We start from the raw sequence: 17,043 nt of genomic DNA, 5'->3' as shown, positions 1-17,043 counted from the left end.
GCTCTTCTTAGAATCTCTTTACATAGAAAAATTTAACATCTTGTTATATTGTTTCCTTATTGATGATTAGAATGATGTTATTTAGATTATATACAAATAACACTTAATTATTAAACAAGACAAGTAATTTGTGTTAAAAAAAAATTAGAATTAATTTGATTCAATTAATTTATTAATTATTTAGAGATATTTGATATTATTTAACTTATTTATTAATGTTTATTTACTAAATGTGTTCAGTAAAAAGAAAATAATAATGAAGAGAGTGTTTGATTTAATTTGATTGACTTAAATTATTATAATAATTTATTAACTACACAAATCATTTAGTCCTAACTTATTTAACAATAAAATAGAAGCATAACTTTATTTTTTTTTCCAGGAATAAACTGTCTTATAAATTTTGAATTAATATTCTTACTCTTTTCTTGTTACAAAGAGGAATGAACAAAAATGTGGAGATTTAAATTATAAAATAAGACAAATATTCCTAAATTTTTACTTCTTAGGTTGTTATTCTCTAGCACTCAATCTTAGACCTATTTATAAGTTTTTTTTCTTCTAAGATTTGTTTGACTTGGCTGTCCTGGTGACGGCTAACTCAATTCTAGAAGTTTTATAATTAAGTCAAATGAATTTCTTATGCTCACGTCTCCTAATTTCATTTGACCTAACCATCAAACTTTCTAATCATTTTTTAGTCTTATTGAGTTATCGTGGGTTCGAGCTTGTGAAACGACATATCTCGTTGGTTGAATGTGTTTACCGGCTAGATACTTAACTCGCGGAAATTAGTCAAAATTAAAACGAAAATCAGACTCTCTTAACAAAAAAAAAAAAAAAAATAGACTTAATTTACTCCAAAAAAAAATATAAATTATATTTCAATTTTCCTTTGTTCATTATGAAACAAAGACACCAAGCAACCTGGGATAACTTAATAGTGACAAGATAAATTGAAAATGGATATAAAATTATATGAAAATGGATATAAAATTATATGACGTTTCATATACATTGGTAGATACATATTTGATAACTTATTTGGATAAGTTAATTAGCAGTGATAAGATCTTTAAATTAAATTAATGAAGTGATAAGTCATTTAACTGGTAGATAAGACATATATTTCACGGTAATACAGTTATGTGTTAACTAGATTATGATTATTATATTTAAATTTAGAAAGTTGAGTTAATTAAATTAATTTTGAATGTAAATTTTACAAAATAAACACCTGTTTTGCATGATAATGAGTATTCATATTAATAAAAATAATTACAATAAATCTTCAACGCTAAGGTCCTTGTTATTTATTATTATTATTATTATGTTATCATTCGTCAATGAATCTTCAGTTGGTAAAATGAAGAAAGAAAAGATGAAATCCGTTTTGAGGGAATTTTCTTCTTCCATTTGATGCTTTAGCAATTCAAACAAGCGATTTGCTGTAATCTCAATTCCATTTCCATTGATTCCAAACCCTAATCCGTATCATACGCAATCGTCAGCTTCTCATCTTCCCCAATCCCTTCCCTTTTGGTTATCTGACCTGTGTTTTGGTTCGGAATCCAAGAGAGGATGAGTTCTCAGAAGAAGAGAAATTTCACGATAGAAGCCTTCAAACATCGTGTGGTGGTTGATCCGAAATACGCAGATAAAACCTGGAAGATACTTGAACATGCCATTAATGAAATTTACAATCACAACGCTAGTGGCCTTAGCTTTGAGGAGCTTTACAGGTTTCTTCTCTCTCTCTCTCTGCAGCGCTTTTTTTTTGTTCTGATTGGCTTATATTGATTGAACTCTAGTAACTTTTTGTGCCGAAAATTGGATGTGTTTACTGAGGCACTTGTTCTTTGTTGATAAACTGATTATTAACCACCTTTCCTAGATTTATATTCATTTGATAAGCCTTCTTGATGTAATTAGACGTTGTTTTGAAAGAACTGAATGGTTGGTAAAAGGATTCATTTCATTGGAATTTGATTGGAAACCAACTCAGAATTAAGATGGAGTTTGCAAGAAATGAACTAGGAAAGGATGGAACATATAGTATTCAATTCATGATAAGTTGGAGGTTCTTCCCTCATAACTATATAGATTCATGTTAGGATTCCATTTACTGTGAATATGTGAGTGTTTCCATTTCGAAATGTTCTAAAATTTACATCTGGATCCTTTTCATGATTGTATGTCAGAAACATTAATCTTAATCAAATGCCATATTCTCTATTGCAAAATGGAGCCAGTTTTGTTTCTCTTTGTACACAACTTCCATCTAGGTCATTTTGTCCCTATATATCATTAAACATCCAGTACTAAATGTGAAAGTGAATAGCTTAACAGATCATTGCACTTATAAGTTGCCTCATTAGATCACAGAATGCGGGAACTTTTAAAGCAGTGTAACCATCAGGTGCGAGTGTGAGAGAGAGAAAGACACTTTGGTTCTGTAAAGGGAAATGACAACAAAACATTAGTTAGTATAATATTTATCCTGGACCCTGGTTATGTGATATTTTAGTCATCCTGCATTAGATGGCATTAATTGTAGTAAAAATATTCAGATAGGGCAACACTGATATAATGCTTACAAACCTCTCTTAAACTCGTGTATCATCCTCATTCTTGCTACTAACTTAATTGAAGTTTTCTTATGAGATCTAATTGTACCAACTTCATCTCGCGGTCCAGACTTTAGATCCCATCCTTAGGATGATATTCAATCCAAGAGCATCATCTAACTGTCCAGAAACAATGAAACTCTTTCTTCCGCAAGAGTAACCTAATAATCTGCATCGAAGTTTGAGTGTAAATTATTTACTTAGGGCCTCCGCATTTTAGGTGCAGAACATGCAGCAAAATCGAGCAATGGATCTTTGCAAAGATTTATTGTCACGATAATCTGGATTTTATGCCTTCTGGAAGCTACACAGATGCTTAGAACTGATGTCAACAAAGTAGTGTTGCATCATCATTATGTCTTCTTTTCCCTTCTCTTTTTGGAGAACCGTAGTAGGTACATTCATATTTCTGGTTGTGTCTAGAGAACATTTCATGGATCAATTTGGATAAAATTTCAGCTTTCTATTTTGATTAATGATTTTGTTTGTGCCCAAAACATTTGTTTACTTGATAGATTAGTCAAGTGAAGCAAATAAGAATGCATAAATAGACTGGGGAATATGACCTTATTTGTTTAAATAAGTGGAGGCTTATTTCATTGGATACGGTTCCTTCATTTCATTCACCCCTTACAATTTCTTCTATTGATTTAATCTATATGGCTGCAAAGGTGCTTCTAGTTGACAATTTATAATTACTGAAACTTATTACATAAAAGTTTGGATCAATTTTAAACATTTATAGTGCTGTGCGCTACAATTATTTAACCCAGATTACAACTCATCCTCATTGTAGAAGGTCAAAAGTTGTTTGAGAGGTGATCTTATGTTATTTCCTTTGAAAGTTATCTATGCCTCTCTGAACCATTAGCCATAACCATGTAGCTTTTGCTGCTTCTTATTTTTTTTCATAGATTTATCTCATAGGTGATTTGCCAGATGAAACTTCAAAATTCTAATGCAAAATCTGTTAATTCATTACAGGAATGCTTACAATATGGTTCTTCACAAATTTGGAGAGAAACTTTACTCGGGGCTTATGACCACCATGACATCACATCTGCATGAAATTGCAAATTCGATTGAGGTTGCTCAGGGAGAAGTCTTCCTAGATGAGCTAAACAGGAAATGGACAGACAATAACAAGGCGTTGCAGATGATCCGGGACATACTGATGTACATGGATAGGACATTCATCCCCAGCACTCATAGGACCCCAGTTTATGAGTTGGGATTGAACTTGTGGAGGAGCACTGTTATCCATTCACTCAAAATCCAGCCTAGGCTACAGGGCACACTTCTTGAGCTGGTGCACAGAGAAAGGATTGGTGAAGGTATAGACAGGGGTTTAATGCGGAACATAATAAAGATGTTGCTGGATTTGGGGTCAACGGTTTACCAAGAGGACTTTGAGAAAACTTTTCTTGAAGAGTCGGCTGCTTTTTATCGTGGTGAATCTCAGCAGTTTATTGAAAGCTGTGATTGTGGAGATTATTTGAAAAAAGCTGAGACACGTCTTAACGAAGAGATTGAAAGAGTCTCCCACTATCTGGATTCTAAAAGCGAAGCCAAGATTTGTAATGTAGTGGAGAAGGAGCTTATAGAGAATCACATGCACAGGCTTGTACACATGGAGAACTCTGGCTTGGTCCATATGATTGTGAATGATAAATACGAGGACATGGGAAGGATGTATTGTTTGTTCCGAAGGGTGCCTAATGGACTCCCATTCATAAGAGATGTAATGACTTCTCATATTAGAGAAACTGGAAAACATCTGGTTACTGATCCTGAGAAGTTGAAGGATCCAGTGGATTTTGTTCAGAGATTGTTAGATGAGAAGGATAAGCTCGATAAGATCATCCACACAGCATTTAACAACGACAAGACGTTCCAGAATGCCCTGAATTCATCGTTTGAGTACTTCATTAACTTGAACCCAAGGTCGCCAGAGTTCATATCATTGTTTGTGGACGATAAGCTGCGGAAAGGACTAAAAGAGGTGAGTGAGGAGGATATTGAGATTGTTCTGGACAAGGTGATGATGCTTTTCCGTTATCTCCAAGAGAAGGACGTGTTTGAGAAGTATTACAAGCAACATTTGGCGAAGAGGCTTCTTTCGGGGAAAACAGTCTCGGATGATGCTGAGAGAAGTCTAATAGTTAAGCTTAAAACCGAATGTGGCTATCAATTCACCTCCAAGTTGGAAGGGATGTTCACGGATATGAAGACATCTCAAGATACAATGCAAGACTTCTACGACAACATGGTTGGTGGCGAAGCATCGGATTACCCCTCACTAACAGTCCAGGTCCTCACAACTGGATCTTGGCCAACTCAAGCGTCCATCACATGCAATCTCCCTGTTGAGATCCTCGGGGTATGCGATAAGTTCAGGACCTATTATCTCGGAACTCATACTGGCCGGAGATTGTCGTGGCAAACAAACATGGGGACTGCGGATCTAAAGGTGACATTCGGTAAAGGGCAGAAGCACGAACTGAACGTGTCGACATTCCAGATGTGTATCCTTATGCTGTTCAACAACGGAGACAGGCTAACATACAAAGAAATTGAGCAGGCAACTGAAATACCTGCTGCGGATTTGAAAAGGTCTCTGCAGTCTTTAGCCTGTGTTAAGGGGAAGAATGTGCTGCGGAAAGAGCCCATGAGTAAGGAAGTTGGGGAAGAGGATGCTTTCTTCTTTAACGAGAAGTTTACGAGTAAATTGTATAAGGTGAAGATAGGAACGGTTGTGGCCCAGAAAGAGTCCGAACCTGAAAAGCAGGAGACGCGACAGAGGGTGGAAGAAGATAGGAAGCCACAGATAGAGGCGGCGATAGTGAGGATCATGAAGTCGAGGAGGGTGCTGGATCATAATAATATAGTTGCGGAGGTGACGAAACAGCTGCAAGTCAGGTTCTTGCCAAACCCTGTGGTGATCAAGAAACGAATAGAGTCCTTAATAGAACGAGAGTTTCTAGAGAGGGACAAAGTGGACAGGAAGTTGTATAGATATCTTGCTTGAACAAGGATTGTATTCCTCGTTTGTCTGTTTGTTGTTTGTTTTCTGGTGGTGGTGGTGCAAAGTGCAACTGCTGGGGATCTTAATTCAATATACTGTGCAAGCTAAATGTAATTCTCTGCTTTATTTCTCTACTATACCTTTTGTTTTATACGTTTCTGTCAAAATTAATTTGGTCATTTCTTAACTGAAGACCACCTTCTCAATAGGACAGACATATATGCACATTAGATAGATTCAATTTGGATGTTCCATAGGTTGAGAATTTCTCTTTTTATTTCGTTCACATTTTTTTTTTGTTTACGAGAACGTTGAGCTTCGCTTCTTCTTCGAAATGCGACTAATCCCGGCAGACTAAACACATATCCCTTAAACATGTTGAACCAGTTAACCAGGCGAGCGAAACTTGTCGTCTGACGGGCTCGAACTCAAAACTTCAAGGAGGTTGATGATATTTATCATTCTTGTCGCTATGTTAGAATAGAGGACGTGTTTATGCGTTTGAAATTGCTCAATAAATTGAGTATATGAGTTTTGGATTTTCTTTTAGTTAAATAAATAAATAGTGATTTAAATATATATTTTTTTAAAATTAGGAACTATGTCATATTTTTTAATTTTTTCGGGGTGGACTAACTCCTTAATAGATCCTCTCTAAATGTGTGACATTTGTTTCATTTTCCTTCTAAGTCTCAGATTAGACCTCATTTTGTTTAACACAACGAGAGTTTATATTGTTAATTGTGCTTACGTTATTTTGATCATTTGTTGTATTTCTTATCGATAACAAATAATTATGACAAAATTAGAAGGGCAAGTTTTTTTATAGTGAAAATTTCTTAACTAAATAATTAAAATTTGACCTAATTTTAAAATACGGTGAAACTTTAAAGTCTAAATATAAATATTACAAAACTTGAGGTTACATTTAATATTTTGGTCTTCCTTTAAACGTCTTAACTGAAAAAGACTGCCGCCAGACCGGAGAGACCGAGAAACACCCTAAAACGCGGCACTTCTAGTCGCCGTCAGCCGCCTCTGTTTCCGTTTCCCATCTTCAGCCATTGAATCATGTCTTCAAAATGGCGAGCATTGCAGCATCGCCACCGGTATACCTACGACGCCGTTGTATTCCCGCAGTCGTACATAGACTCTTTGGATCAACTTCCTATGGATGGACCTCTTGGGAAATTTCACCTCACTTTGAAAGAGCTCGTCTCTCTCACTTCAACTTATGCTCAAATCGATCATGTCAAAAAGGTAACCGCAGAGTTTAGTAGTTTGTTAGTTAATGGACAAGAAGTATTTGTTTCTCAGGCGGCTACAATTTACTTGGAAATTTTATTTTTTGAAAATTCGGTTTCTCTGCATAAGGCTTTAGTTTTAGTCCTCGCAAAGAAACCAAAATTTTCTAGCTTGGTTGGTAATTGTTTGAGGTTGCTGTTTGAGGATTATGGTGGTGCAAAAGGAAAAGGGAAAAGGTTTTGTGCATCACGAGTTGCTTTGTCAATAATGAGTTCTCCTAAGCTGGTTTATTTGGTTGATGTTGTTGAGAAATGTGCTATGTTAGTGGCTATGGATGTTGTTTGTGGTCTGAAATCTGCTGTTTCTGAAACCAATGATGGGTCACGGCCTTCGCCTCTTGTTATGGAGCAGTGCCAAGAGGCTTTATCTTGTATATATTATTTGCTACAACGTTTCCCTTCAAGGTTCGGTGGTATAACTCACTGTGATAGTGATATGATTCCACAGGATTTTAGTAATCTGGATATGATCATGAGTACGGTCTTAAGCATTTTGAAATCGTCTGCATTTTCCAGGGACTCCCTTGTAGCTGCTGGAGTTGCCTTCTGTGCAGCTCTTCAAGTGTGTCTCAGTCCTGAAGAGTTGTGTCAGGTTATAATAGAAAATATATTTCATAAAAAAAATTTGTGTTTCGGTAGTTGTTCTGAGAACAAACTTAAGGATGGGACTTTGAAGGTATCTTTGAAGTGGAATCTATATTCTGAGATAGAGGATCTTTCTCCCTTGAGTAGGCTTTGCTTGATAAGAGGTATTCTGACTGCCATTTCGAGGACAGTTCTTAATGCTCAGTTCGTGGTATTGAGAGAGGCCAATTCTTTTTCAGCTGAACCAGATACGGGCATCCCAGTTTGGACCATTCTCTACGATGGTGTCTTTCCTGAGCTCTGCAACTACTGTGAGAACCCTACTGATAGCCATTCCAATTTCCATGCATTAACTGTGATGCAGATCTGCTTACAACAGATTAAGACCTCAATATTAACAGATATAGGAAAAGCAAAAGAAAAGTGTGGTCTGATCTCAGAGGACATGGGAGCTCGCATATTGAGTATCATATGGAACAACCTCGAAGACTCCCTCAGCCAAACTGTCAAACAAGTTCATATGGTTTTTGATCTTTTCCTGGAAATCCAGTCTAGCCTCCACTGGTCTGTAGGTAGTGATAAGGTAAAACTGGACATGAGGACAATTGCATCGAAATTGCTCCAATTGGGACCACGTTGCAAGGGAAGATACGTCCCTTTATCTTTGCTGACAAAGAGGTTAGGAGCTAAGGATTTACTAGATATGAGCCCTAAGTTGTTGTTGGAAACAATTGATGCGTACAATGAAGATGATGTTTGTTGTGCTGCAACAACATTCTTGAAATGTTTCCTTGAATGCTTGCGTGATGAGTGTTGGAGTGTGCATGGTATTGAAAATGGCTATGCAGAATATAGGAATCATTGTCTGCCGCCAGTATTGTTTGGTCTTGCTTCTGAGAGTTCTAAGCTTCGGTCAAATTTGAACACCTATGCTTTACCAGTTTTGCTTGAGCTGGATGTGGATGCCATATTTCCCATGCTTGCTTTTATTTCAATTGGGTTAGATGCAGAAGAGACTGAATTGACCTATCCTGGGCTGAACTGTGTTGTCTTGCCTCTCAGAGAGGAACAACAAGTGGCTGTTTCAGTTTCATTGCTCAAGGTTTCTCGTTCACTTGGACTGATTGAGGGAGACATTGACTGGTATAGTAGTTGCTTAAGATCTCATGAAGGCAGCAGAAAAGATGCAGATGATTTTGCTGTCCTTTACATGAAAGGGGTAAAGATTAAAATCCTAGTTAAGTGGCTAATAGCGGCTCTCACACATGTTGACGAATCACTCCGTATAGATGCAGCAGAATCTCTATTTTTAAATCCCAAGACATCAAGCCTCCCATCTTGTTTCGAACTCACACTGATGAAAGAGGCTGTGCCATTAAACATGAGATGTAGCACAACTGCTTTTCAAATGAAATGGACAAGCTTGTTTAGAAAGTTCTTCTGCCGGGTTAAGACTTCCTTAGAGAAGCAAATTAAGCAGGGGATTTGGACACCTGTTTCAAGCTTTAATAATAGTGAGTTATCTCCATCTAACAAGATGGACGAAACTGTAAATAAAGCAGAGGATCTTTTTTCTTTTATGAAGTGGCTGAGTTCTTTCTTGTTTTTCTCTTGCTACCCTTCTGCTCCATATGAAAGAAAAATAATGGCCATGGAACTCTTAATGATTATGCTTAATGTTTGGTCTGTCATCCCTTCGGTAGAAGAAAATTGTGTTCCCCATTTTTCTGCTCCTGATCTTTATCCTTACAGCCGCAGCCTTACATTGCCTGGTTCAACTTTGCTGTTAGTTGGTTCAGTCATTGACAGTTGGGATCGGTTGAGAGAAAGTTCTTTCCGTATCTTATTACATTTTCCTACACCGCTTCCTGGAATTTCTAGTGTAGACATGGTCAAAGAAGTAATCATGTGGGCTAAGATACTAGTTTGTAGTCCTCGTGTTAGAGAAAGTGATGCTGGAGCTTTAACATTGAGGCTGATATTCAGGAAATATGTCATTGAGCTTGGTTGGATTGTCAGGCCTGCTACTAATTTTGTGTATGCTCATTCACATTTAGAGTTGCTTAGTGAGAATGACCTAAACAATCACTGCAAATCCCCTGTGCTACAGTATGTCAAATCACTAATCGATTGGCTTCATATGGCTGTGGAGGAGGCGGAGAATGATCTTTCTGAAGCATGCAAGAAGAGCTTTGTTCACGGCATATTGCTTGCTCTTCGTTACACTTTTGAGGAACTAGAGTGGGGTTCCATCTCCATCCTATGTAATATAAGTGACATGAGAATTGCCCTGGAGAAGCTCCTGGAGTTAATCATGCAGATAACATCACTGGCCCTTTGCGTAGTTTCTGCAGATGCTTGGTATTTGCCTGGTGATATGGATGACATGGGTGAAGACGACGTTTTCTTGCCCAATGCTCTTGATGAGATGGGTTCATCTTTGTCTGCTTATGATTGTGGGGTTCAAAACTCAAAGTCTGGGCTGTACACTGGACCTATCGAACAGATTGTCATGGTTGGCTGCTGGCTTGCGATGAAAGAGGTAGCTCATTGTTGCCATTTCTTGGAAACGAATGTGTCATAATATATTACTGCTAGTTTTTACAGCATCTTTCTTGTGTTTGACATATGTAATTTCATTTTGCTTCTGGCTGCATTGCATATGCAAGACCTTTTTCGTAAAAAAAGAGATTCTGGTTGATGAAGCAACTATAGGAGTAGGATTTTTACAGCCACATATTTTTTAAAACCTTGCATTATTCTTATAATGTATGTGTAATCGTTTTGTTTTCAGGTGAGTCTTCTCTTAGGAACCATAATAAGAAAAATTCCTTTGCCTACTTTGGATGGGTCAAACAATCAAGGACCAGTATCTGTTGACGATGATGATTCACTTGTGTCTTCTGATTCTGTCCTTAATCTGAAACAACTGGAGACAATTGGGAATCACTTCCTGGAAGTCCTTTTGAAAATGAAGCACAACGGTGCCATTGACAAGACCAGGGCTGGATTTACTGCTCTTTGTAACCGTTTACTCTGTTCAAATGATCCCAGGTACATCATTTTTGCTCACTGCGTTGGATTTTGTTGTTACTCTGTTCAATGTCCAAGTCACAAGTTTGCTGTTCATGCTTAAATCAATAAATGCCATGTATTACATGTCTTAATAATAAAATTTAACATGTTATAAGATAGTGATTATTTTTCCATGTTTCCCATGGAATAGCTTCTAGATCTTGTACAAAGTTTGAATACTTTGATTCCCAAGATTTTTAAGCTACGGGTATGCATTATGTTATGCCAGATTTTGTGGCTATTTTTCATTGATTTTGGTTGAATTGTTGTCATAAAGAACTTTTAAGAATGACTGGATTTTGTTTCAATGGTTATCATGTGTCTGCTTTGGACAGACGCAATAAAAGATTTTGTAGGGTAAAGCATTGAATATTTCTTGTGTAAAGTATTCCATTGGGGAGAATCTTTATTGAGGGATAAAAACAGAAAGTGAAAACCTGGGTATGAGCCTCTTGGACTTAAATGAGATATCTGTGGAACTTAGAGAGTTTCTTAGACATGATATCATGCCATTTTTCTTTTATTAATTGTACTCCTGTTCTTCTATACATGATGTTGTCATCTGATGTCTTCATTCTTAATAAATTTACTCTTTTTCTAAAAAAAGAAAATGATAACTCAGGGTGATTGTGAGGAAAACAGCATGATTTGCTTGTATTTGTATATGACTATACTAGTGAGAGAGAGACTCTTTGTTATCGTTGTACTGTTACATTTCTTAAAATTATTTTTATGGAAAGTAGAGTAATATTTCTAATTCAAGGCAAACTTTGATCCTAGTGGACTTTGTAATGTTTGTCAATACAAGTCTTTGTGCTCTGTTTTTCATTGATCATACTTTGCTGGTGTTCATCCTCTTTTTGCTAGACTTTGTAAATTGACGGAAGATTGGATGGATCAGCTTATGGAGAGAACTGTAACCAAGGGACAAACAGTTGATGATCTATTGAGGAGAAGTGCTGGTATTCCAGCAGCTTTCATTGCTCTCTTCTTGTCAGAACCAGAAGGTACACCAAAAAAGCTACTTCCTAAGGCACTAAGGTGGCTACTTGATGTAGCAACCAAGTCCCTGTGTTTAACTGAAGAGAGGACCTGGAAGAAAGGATCAAACATTATTTTTTCCAATATATCAAATGAAACAAATATCTCCACTCCGTCACCTGACATAAATGTTAACGGAACAAACTCAAAAGTTCGTGATGAGGGCGTTGTCCCCACAGTTCATGCATTCAATGTCCTGAGAGCCGCCTTTAATGACACCAACCTAGCAATAGATACATCGGGATTTTCGGCGGAGGCAATAATAATCTCTATACGTTCTTTTTCTTCTTCCCATTGGGAGGTTAGGAACAGTGCCTGTCTTGCATATACTGCTCTTGTTCGTCGCATGATTGGATTCCTTAATGTACGGAAAAGAGAGTCTGCTAGACGTGCATTGACAGGCCTTGAATTTTTTCACAGGTATACTTCTTGTGTAACATTAGATTTGTTTTAAACAGACTTCATGATTGTTAGTTTCATATGTCAGTGCAAACTTACAATCAATACACTAGTTTGGCTGAATTTGGATGTGTAGTGTCACCAATTTCTGTTTTCTCAATGTTAGGATTTTCTGAGATCCTAGAATTGAGTGACATAAATGTTTCTAGGTATTGACTTTTGACCACAAATGTATGCATTGATCATTTGAAAAATGGGATAAGAACTTATTTATTGAATTTTGGTTACCTTTCTTTAATACATCTTCTGAAGTGAGGCTTAGCATTAGATAATATAGGTGGTTGTCTAATTGTGAAAGCAGTTCAACACTGCTTCTTGCTTTTTTTCTCTTGAGAATGGTGTTTGTAGTAAGTATAATTTGGAATACATCTTCAGAATTTGAACATGTCTGTTGTTGACGATTTCCTCCAAGTCTTCCAAGCTATAAATATAATTAACCTGATTTGGCCTTATAATATCATACTCCATCACTTTTTTTAAGGGAGAGTCTGTACTAAAAGTAACTATATGTTTTCCTCTGATTTTTTCTTTTAATGAAGGTACCCATTGCTGCATACATTTTTACTTGACGAACTGAAAGTTGCGACAGAGCTGCTTGGCGACGAAGACTCCAGATGTCCAGACTCAAACTTGGCCAACCATCTGCACCCCAGTTTGTGCCCAATTTTAATTCTGTTGTCTCGATTAAAACCTTCCTCCATGACAAATGAAACAGGAGATACCCTGGACCCCTTCATATTCATGCCTTTCATAAGGCGGTGCTCCATCCAAAACAACTACAAAGTTCGTGTTCTTGCATCAAGAGCTTTGGTAGGTGTGGTCTCGAATGAGAAACTGCACACTGTTCTACTCAATATTGCACTGGAGTTACCAACTGAAGCGAGCCAGACTCTTCCTTCCTTCAATTCAATTCACGGGGCACTTCTGCAGCTAACCTCTCTTCTGGCTACTAATTGTTGCAATATAGTTGATTGCTCTAAGAAAGATCAGATAATAGGGGATTTGTTCCAAGTCCTTGGCAGCAAGTCTTGGATCGGAAGCCCCAAGTCCTGCCATTGTCCAACCCTCAACGGTTCTTTCCTCAAGGTGCTGGATCACATACTCAGTATTGCAAGGTCATATTCCACTAGTAAAAATATTGTGCCTGTATGTAATGCCCTCAGAGATTTATCTTCAGAATGTTTGGGTCGTCAAATAAAATGTGGACAACCTTATTACGATCCCACTGTGATTGAATTGCACAAGCAAGCTACAAGTTCCTATTTGAGTTGCTTTTTTCAAGTGTCTAAAGAAAGGGAAGACAAATTTGTGATTCCAGACAAATGCTCACCATCTGCATCACACTTGGCAATTATTCCTGATACAGGGGCTTCCTTTTCCACATTTTCACAAACATTAGTATCTTTAATGTCGAATGCATCATATGAAGTTCGAACCGTGACATTGAAGTGGTTTTTTCTCTTCCTTAAAGATGCAGACCATGTTGACTTCTCAAATTGGATTGGTACTAATTTCCAAGAAACTCTTATGAATCTTTTAGCAGCTGAGAAGAACCGGAAATGTGTTAGTTATATTCTAAGGATTCTTTTCACTTGGAATTTACAAATCAGTGGCGAATTCCAACATTTTGGTAACATGGATTACGATTCGGTGCTTACGTTTTGGAATAATCTAGTATCTTTATACAAGTCCACGAGACACGCAAAGACTAGAGAGGCACTGATTTGTTGCATGGGAATATGTGTGATGCGCTTCTCGTTTCTGTTTGCAAGTTCAACACTCTCTACCTCTGGGAAAGCTTCTGTGCTCATTGAACCTGGTCAGTGCGAACAAGTGCATCGGCTATACGAGTGTGTAGAATTTTATACCAGCCTAATCCAACAACATAGTTCTTCATCAGAGCCTCTAAACATGCGGATGGCAGTTGCAGAATCATTGGCTGCTTCTGGTTTGCTTGAACATGCGACATTGTTTGGATCTTCCGTCTTCAACAGAAAAATCCCTTCCGAACATCCAAGTGTCCATTTTGAAACGGAAGAGGCTGTCAATCATTACACACTCAAATTGATAGATTTATGGTTTACTTGTATTAAGCTTTTGGAGGATGAGGATGTGGGTCTCAGAAGGAGGCTAGCTAGTAATGTCCAGAAATGCTTTAGGTCGAAGCATTCTGGTGAATTTATACAGACTGCAATGGTTCCTTCTCAAGTAGAAAAAGTGATTGAGATGTGCTTTGAGCATTTATCTTCAACTTTTAGTGAGTGGGTTCCCTACTATAACTATCTTTGTGGGTTGGTTCTGAAAGATGCAAGCTATGTAATGGAAAAAGGAGATCTTGTTAGACGGGTCTTTGACAAAGAGATAGATAATCATCATGAAGAGAAGCTGTTAATCTGTCAGATATGCTGTTGTCACTTGGAGAAGTTTCCTATTTCAAAAATCCTGGCAGAGTTCTCTGATCAACAAGCTGCCAGAACATTCTTATATGACTGGAGATCAAAATTCATGCATCAGGTTTTACAGTTTTCAGGTGATTGTCGTGACAAGGAGGGACAAAGCTCGGATAACTGGATTGGCGGGGCTGGAAATCACAAGGATGCGTTTCTTCCAATGTATGGAAACCTCCTTGGCTTTCATACTCTGTCTTGCGCGATTTTGAACTGTTATCCTGAAACTGGCAAGCCTATGCTAGCTGATGTTGTTCAACTTGGAGAAATGATCAATCCATTTCTCCAGAACCCATTAATTCTTGGTTTGTATTCAAACATCATTAAGAGGCATGAGAGAACAATTGATGAATCTGCTAACGACCATTTGTTGGAAACAAGCTGGGATGGATTTGATCCATATTTTTTGGTCAGATGAAACTGTTAGATAGAATATTTATTAGAGGAGGAGGAGCTGACTGCAACTTTCTACCACTGGCCGGCACAACAAGTAAGTAGGAAACATCACTTTATTTTGCTCATTATGAAGATAGATACATCAGTGTATTTGATAAAAACGACATAGAATGAGGAGGGGAGTGCTTTATTCGAATATAATAATAATAATTGCAAACAACAGAGAGTTTGGCCGACAAAGATGCTAATAATAAGTTGTACACGATCACACGCTCCTTTTATGTCATCATCCATCGTTCTCATCCTATGCTGCAAACCATAGAAAAGTAAAAAGTATTTAAGATATAATCATAATAATAAATAGAGTTTGATGATATTTGCAAATGTTGTTGTTGTGCGTAATTATTAGTAATGATATATGGTTAATAATTTGCCTGGTGCAATCATAAGAGCGAGAGACGGGAAAGTCAATTTGGACTCCGCATTTCTTAGGCAAGGAGGCTGCAACACTGTCCCTGATAGTCTTGGACTGCTTAGTGGTGATTTGGACGCAGATACAGACAGCCTGGCGGTCAAGCTTTGTTCGAACGATGGATTTGAGAGACTTAATCCCGTTGCAGCATTTGGGAGGTGGGGTGCCGGTGCCTGATTTTAGGAAGGGTAGGCACGGGGCCATGGGAATATTGATCTGCCCACAGGTGACAGCCTCTCCATCCGGAAGGTGCTGGAGGAGGACTGCGGCTAATAGCACCATGAAAGTTGTAACGGCCTTCATCCTCTTCATTTCACTAGTAAAGTAAGTAAGTAAGGTAAGAAGTAATTGAGAAATGTGTTGAAAGTTTTCTTATATATATATATACACATGCATGGCATGATGAATGCATGGAGGGGACTTAGTTGAATTATATGTTGTTTGGAGGATGGAGGGATGTATGGTTGTTGGAAAAGAGTGGGGGATTTTATTTTCTCAAGTTTTTTATTAGGAGAGTGGTGTCATATTTTGTGATTTTCTCAGTCGGTGGTAGTGTGGCTTGGCATTTGGTGGTGTCATATTAGGCCAAGGCATTTTTTATTGGCCCATGCTCTCTTCTTCATGTTGATTACTCCTTAATTTTGGGTGGGTAAGCTTAGGCACTTGGCCCTTTAAAAATAATGAATTATTTTATTTGGAAAGCTTCGTATTTTCGCACAGCTGAAGCGGTAGATCTGTAATGAAATTAATTATTGTTATTTGTTACCTACTAAGGTAGCCTAGTGGTAAGAATCGGTTTAAGAGACTAAGTGGTCACGGGTTCAATTCCGAAACGTTTTGAATGAAAGTCGGGGTCATAATTGTCGGGTGTTATGCTAATTTTCTTTAATTAAAAAAAATATTATTGTTACCATTGACATTCTTGTAGATTTGTACACCATTTTAGATTTTACGTAAATTCAATACAATAGTTCAACTAGTTAGAGTTATAGGTAAGAAATTTAAAGTCATTATTGGGAGAGGTCGTATATCTAAAGAAATATCGTGAATTGAACAATTGGGTTGGTTTATATAAATCAAATTAAACAAATAGATTTTTCTTAAATTTCAAAACTCATTTTGATTTATTTATTGGATCGGTTTTATCCTTTGATTAGATGGTGCTTAATAAAAAAAATTAAATATTTTTCTTTTATTTTCAAGGAATAAATAAGTAAAAATTCAATATATATATTTGATAACCAAAGAAAAATAATAATAATATATTTGTTGTGATTGTATTTTTATTTTACATTTTGTTATATAAGATTCAATTATTATTTATTTTTGTGGTATAAGAGACTAAAACAATGATATGATTGTAAATAATCTTAAAAGTAATATATTAACTTATTTGTTAAAAATTCACAAAATAATCATTAAATTCAAAACATTGACTTATATAAAAATATATATTCTCATATACTAAATTAAAATTATATCAATGAAGTGATATTATATTATTTAATATTTATGGCATGTAATGCAATTTTATCTATTAAATTTAAATTAAATTAATAGTGTTGTATAAAATAAAAAACTTAAATTAACTAAAACTAAACAAGTCAAAAAT

The 17,043-nt window shown here is 36.7% G+C and overlaps 3 protein-coding genes across 3 annotated transcripts; 2 read left to right on the top strand and 1 right to left on the bottom strand.

Moving 5' to 3' along the window:
- Positions 1-1,351: 1,351 nt before the first annotated feature.
- LOC124913771 (cullin-3A-like) lies at positions 1,352-5,858 on the top strand. The gene is made up of 2 exons (XM_047454187.1): positions 1,352-1,742; positions 3,612-5,858. The coding sequence occupies exons 1-2, from the start codon at positions 1,582-1,584 to the stop codon at positions 5,653-5,655; spliced, it is 2,205 nt and encodes a 734-aa protein (XP_047310143.1). The 5' UTR covers positions 1,352-1,581; the 3' UTR covers positions 5,656-5,858.
- Positions 5,859-6,650: 792 nt separating this feature from the next.
- Positions 6,651-15,120, top strand: LOC124915715 (thyroid adenoma-associated protein homolog). Its single transcript, XM_047456482.1, has 4 exons — positions 6,651-10,083; positions 10,336-10,595; positions 11,484-12,077; positions 12,656-15,120. Exons 1-4 carry the CDS (start codon positions 6,724-6,726, stop codon positions 14,979-14,981), a joined length of 6,540 nt encoding a protein of 2,179 aa, XP_047312438.1. The 5' UTR covers positions 6,651-6,723; the 3' UTR covers positions 14,982-15,120.
- Positions 15,121-15,258: 138 nt separating this feature from the next.
- LOC124916158 (non-specific lipid-transfer protein A-like) lies at positions 15,259-15,743 on the bottom strand. Its single transcript, XM_047456891.1, has 2 exons — positions 15,394-15,743; positions 15,259-15,268 (listed from the first exon to the last, which is right to left on the bottom strand). Exons 1-2 carry the CDS (start codon positions 15,741-15,743, stop codon positions 15,259-15,261), a joined length of 360 nt encoding a protein of 119 aa, XP_047312847.1.
- Positions 15,744-17,043: the final 1,300 nt, after the last annotated feature.

Source organism: Impatiens glandulifera, chromosome 9, assembly GCF_907164915.1.
Source record: "Impatiens glandulifera chromosome 9, dImpGla2.1, whole genome shotgun sequence".
NCBI classification, from domain to species: domain Eukaryota; kingdom Viridiplantae; phylum Streptophyta; class Magnoliopsida; order Ericales; family Balsaminaceae; genus Impatiens; species Impatiens glandulifera.
This window is presented reverse-complemented; position numbering and strand designations above follow the sequence as displayed.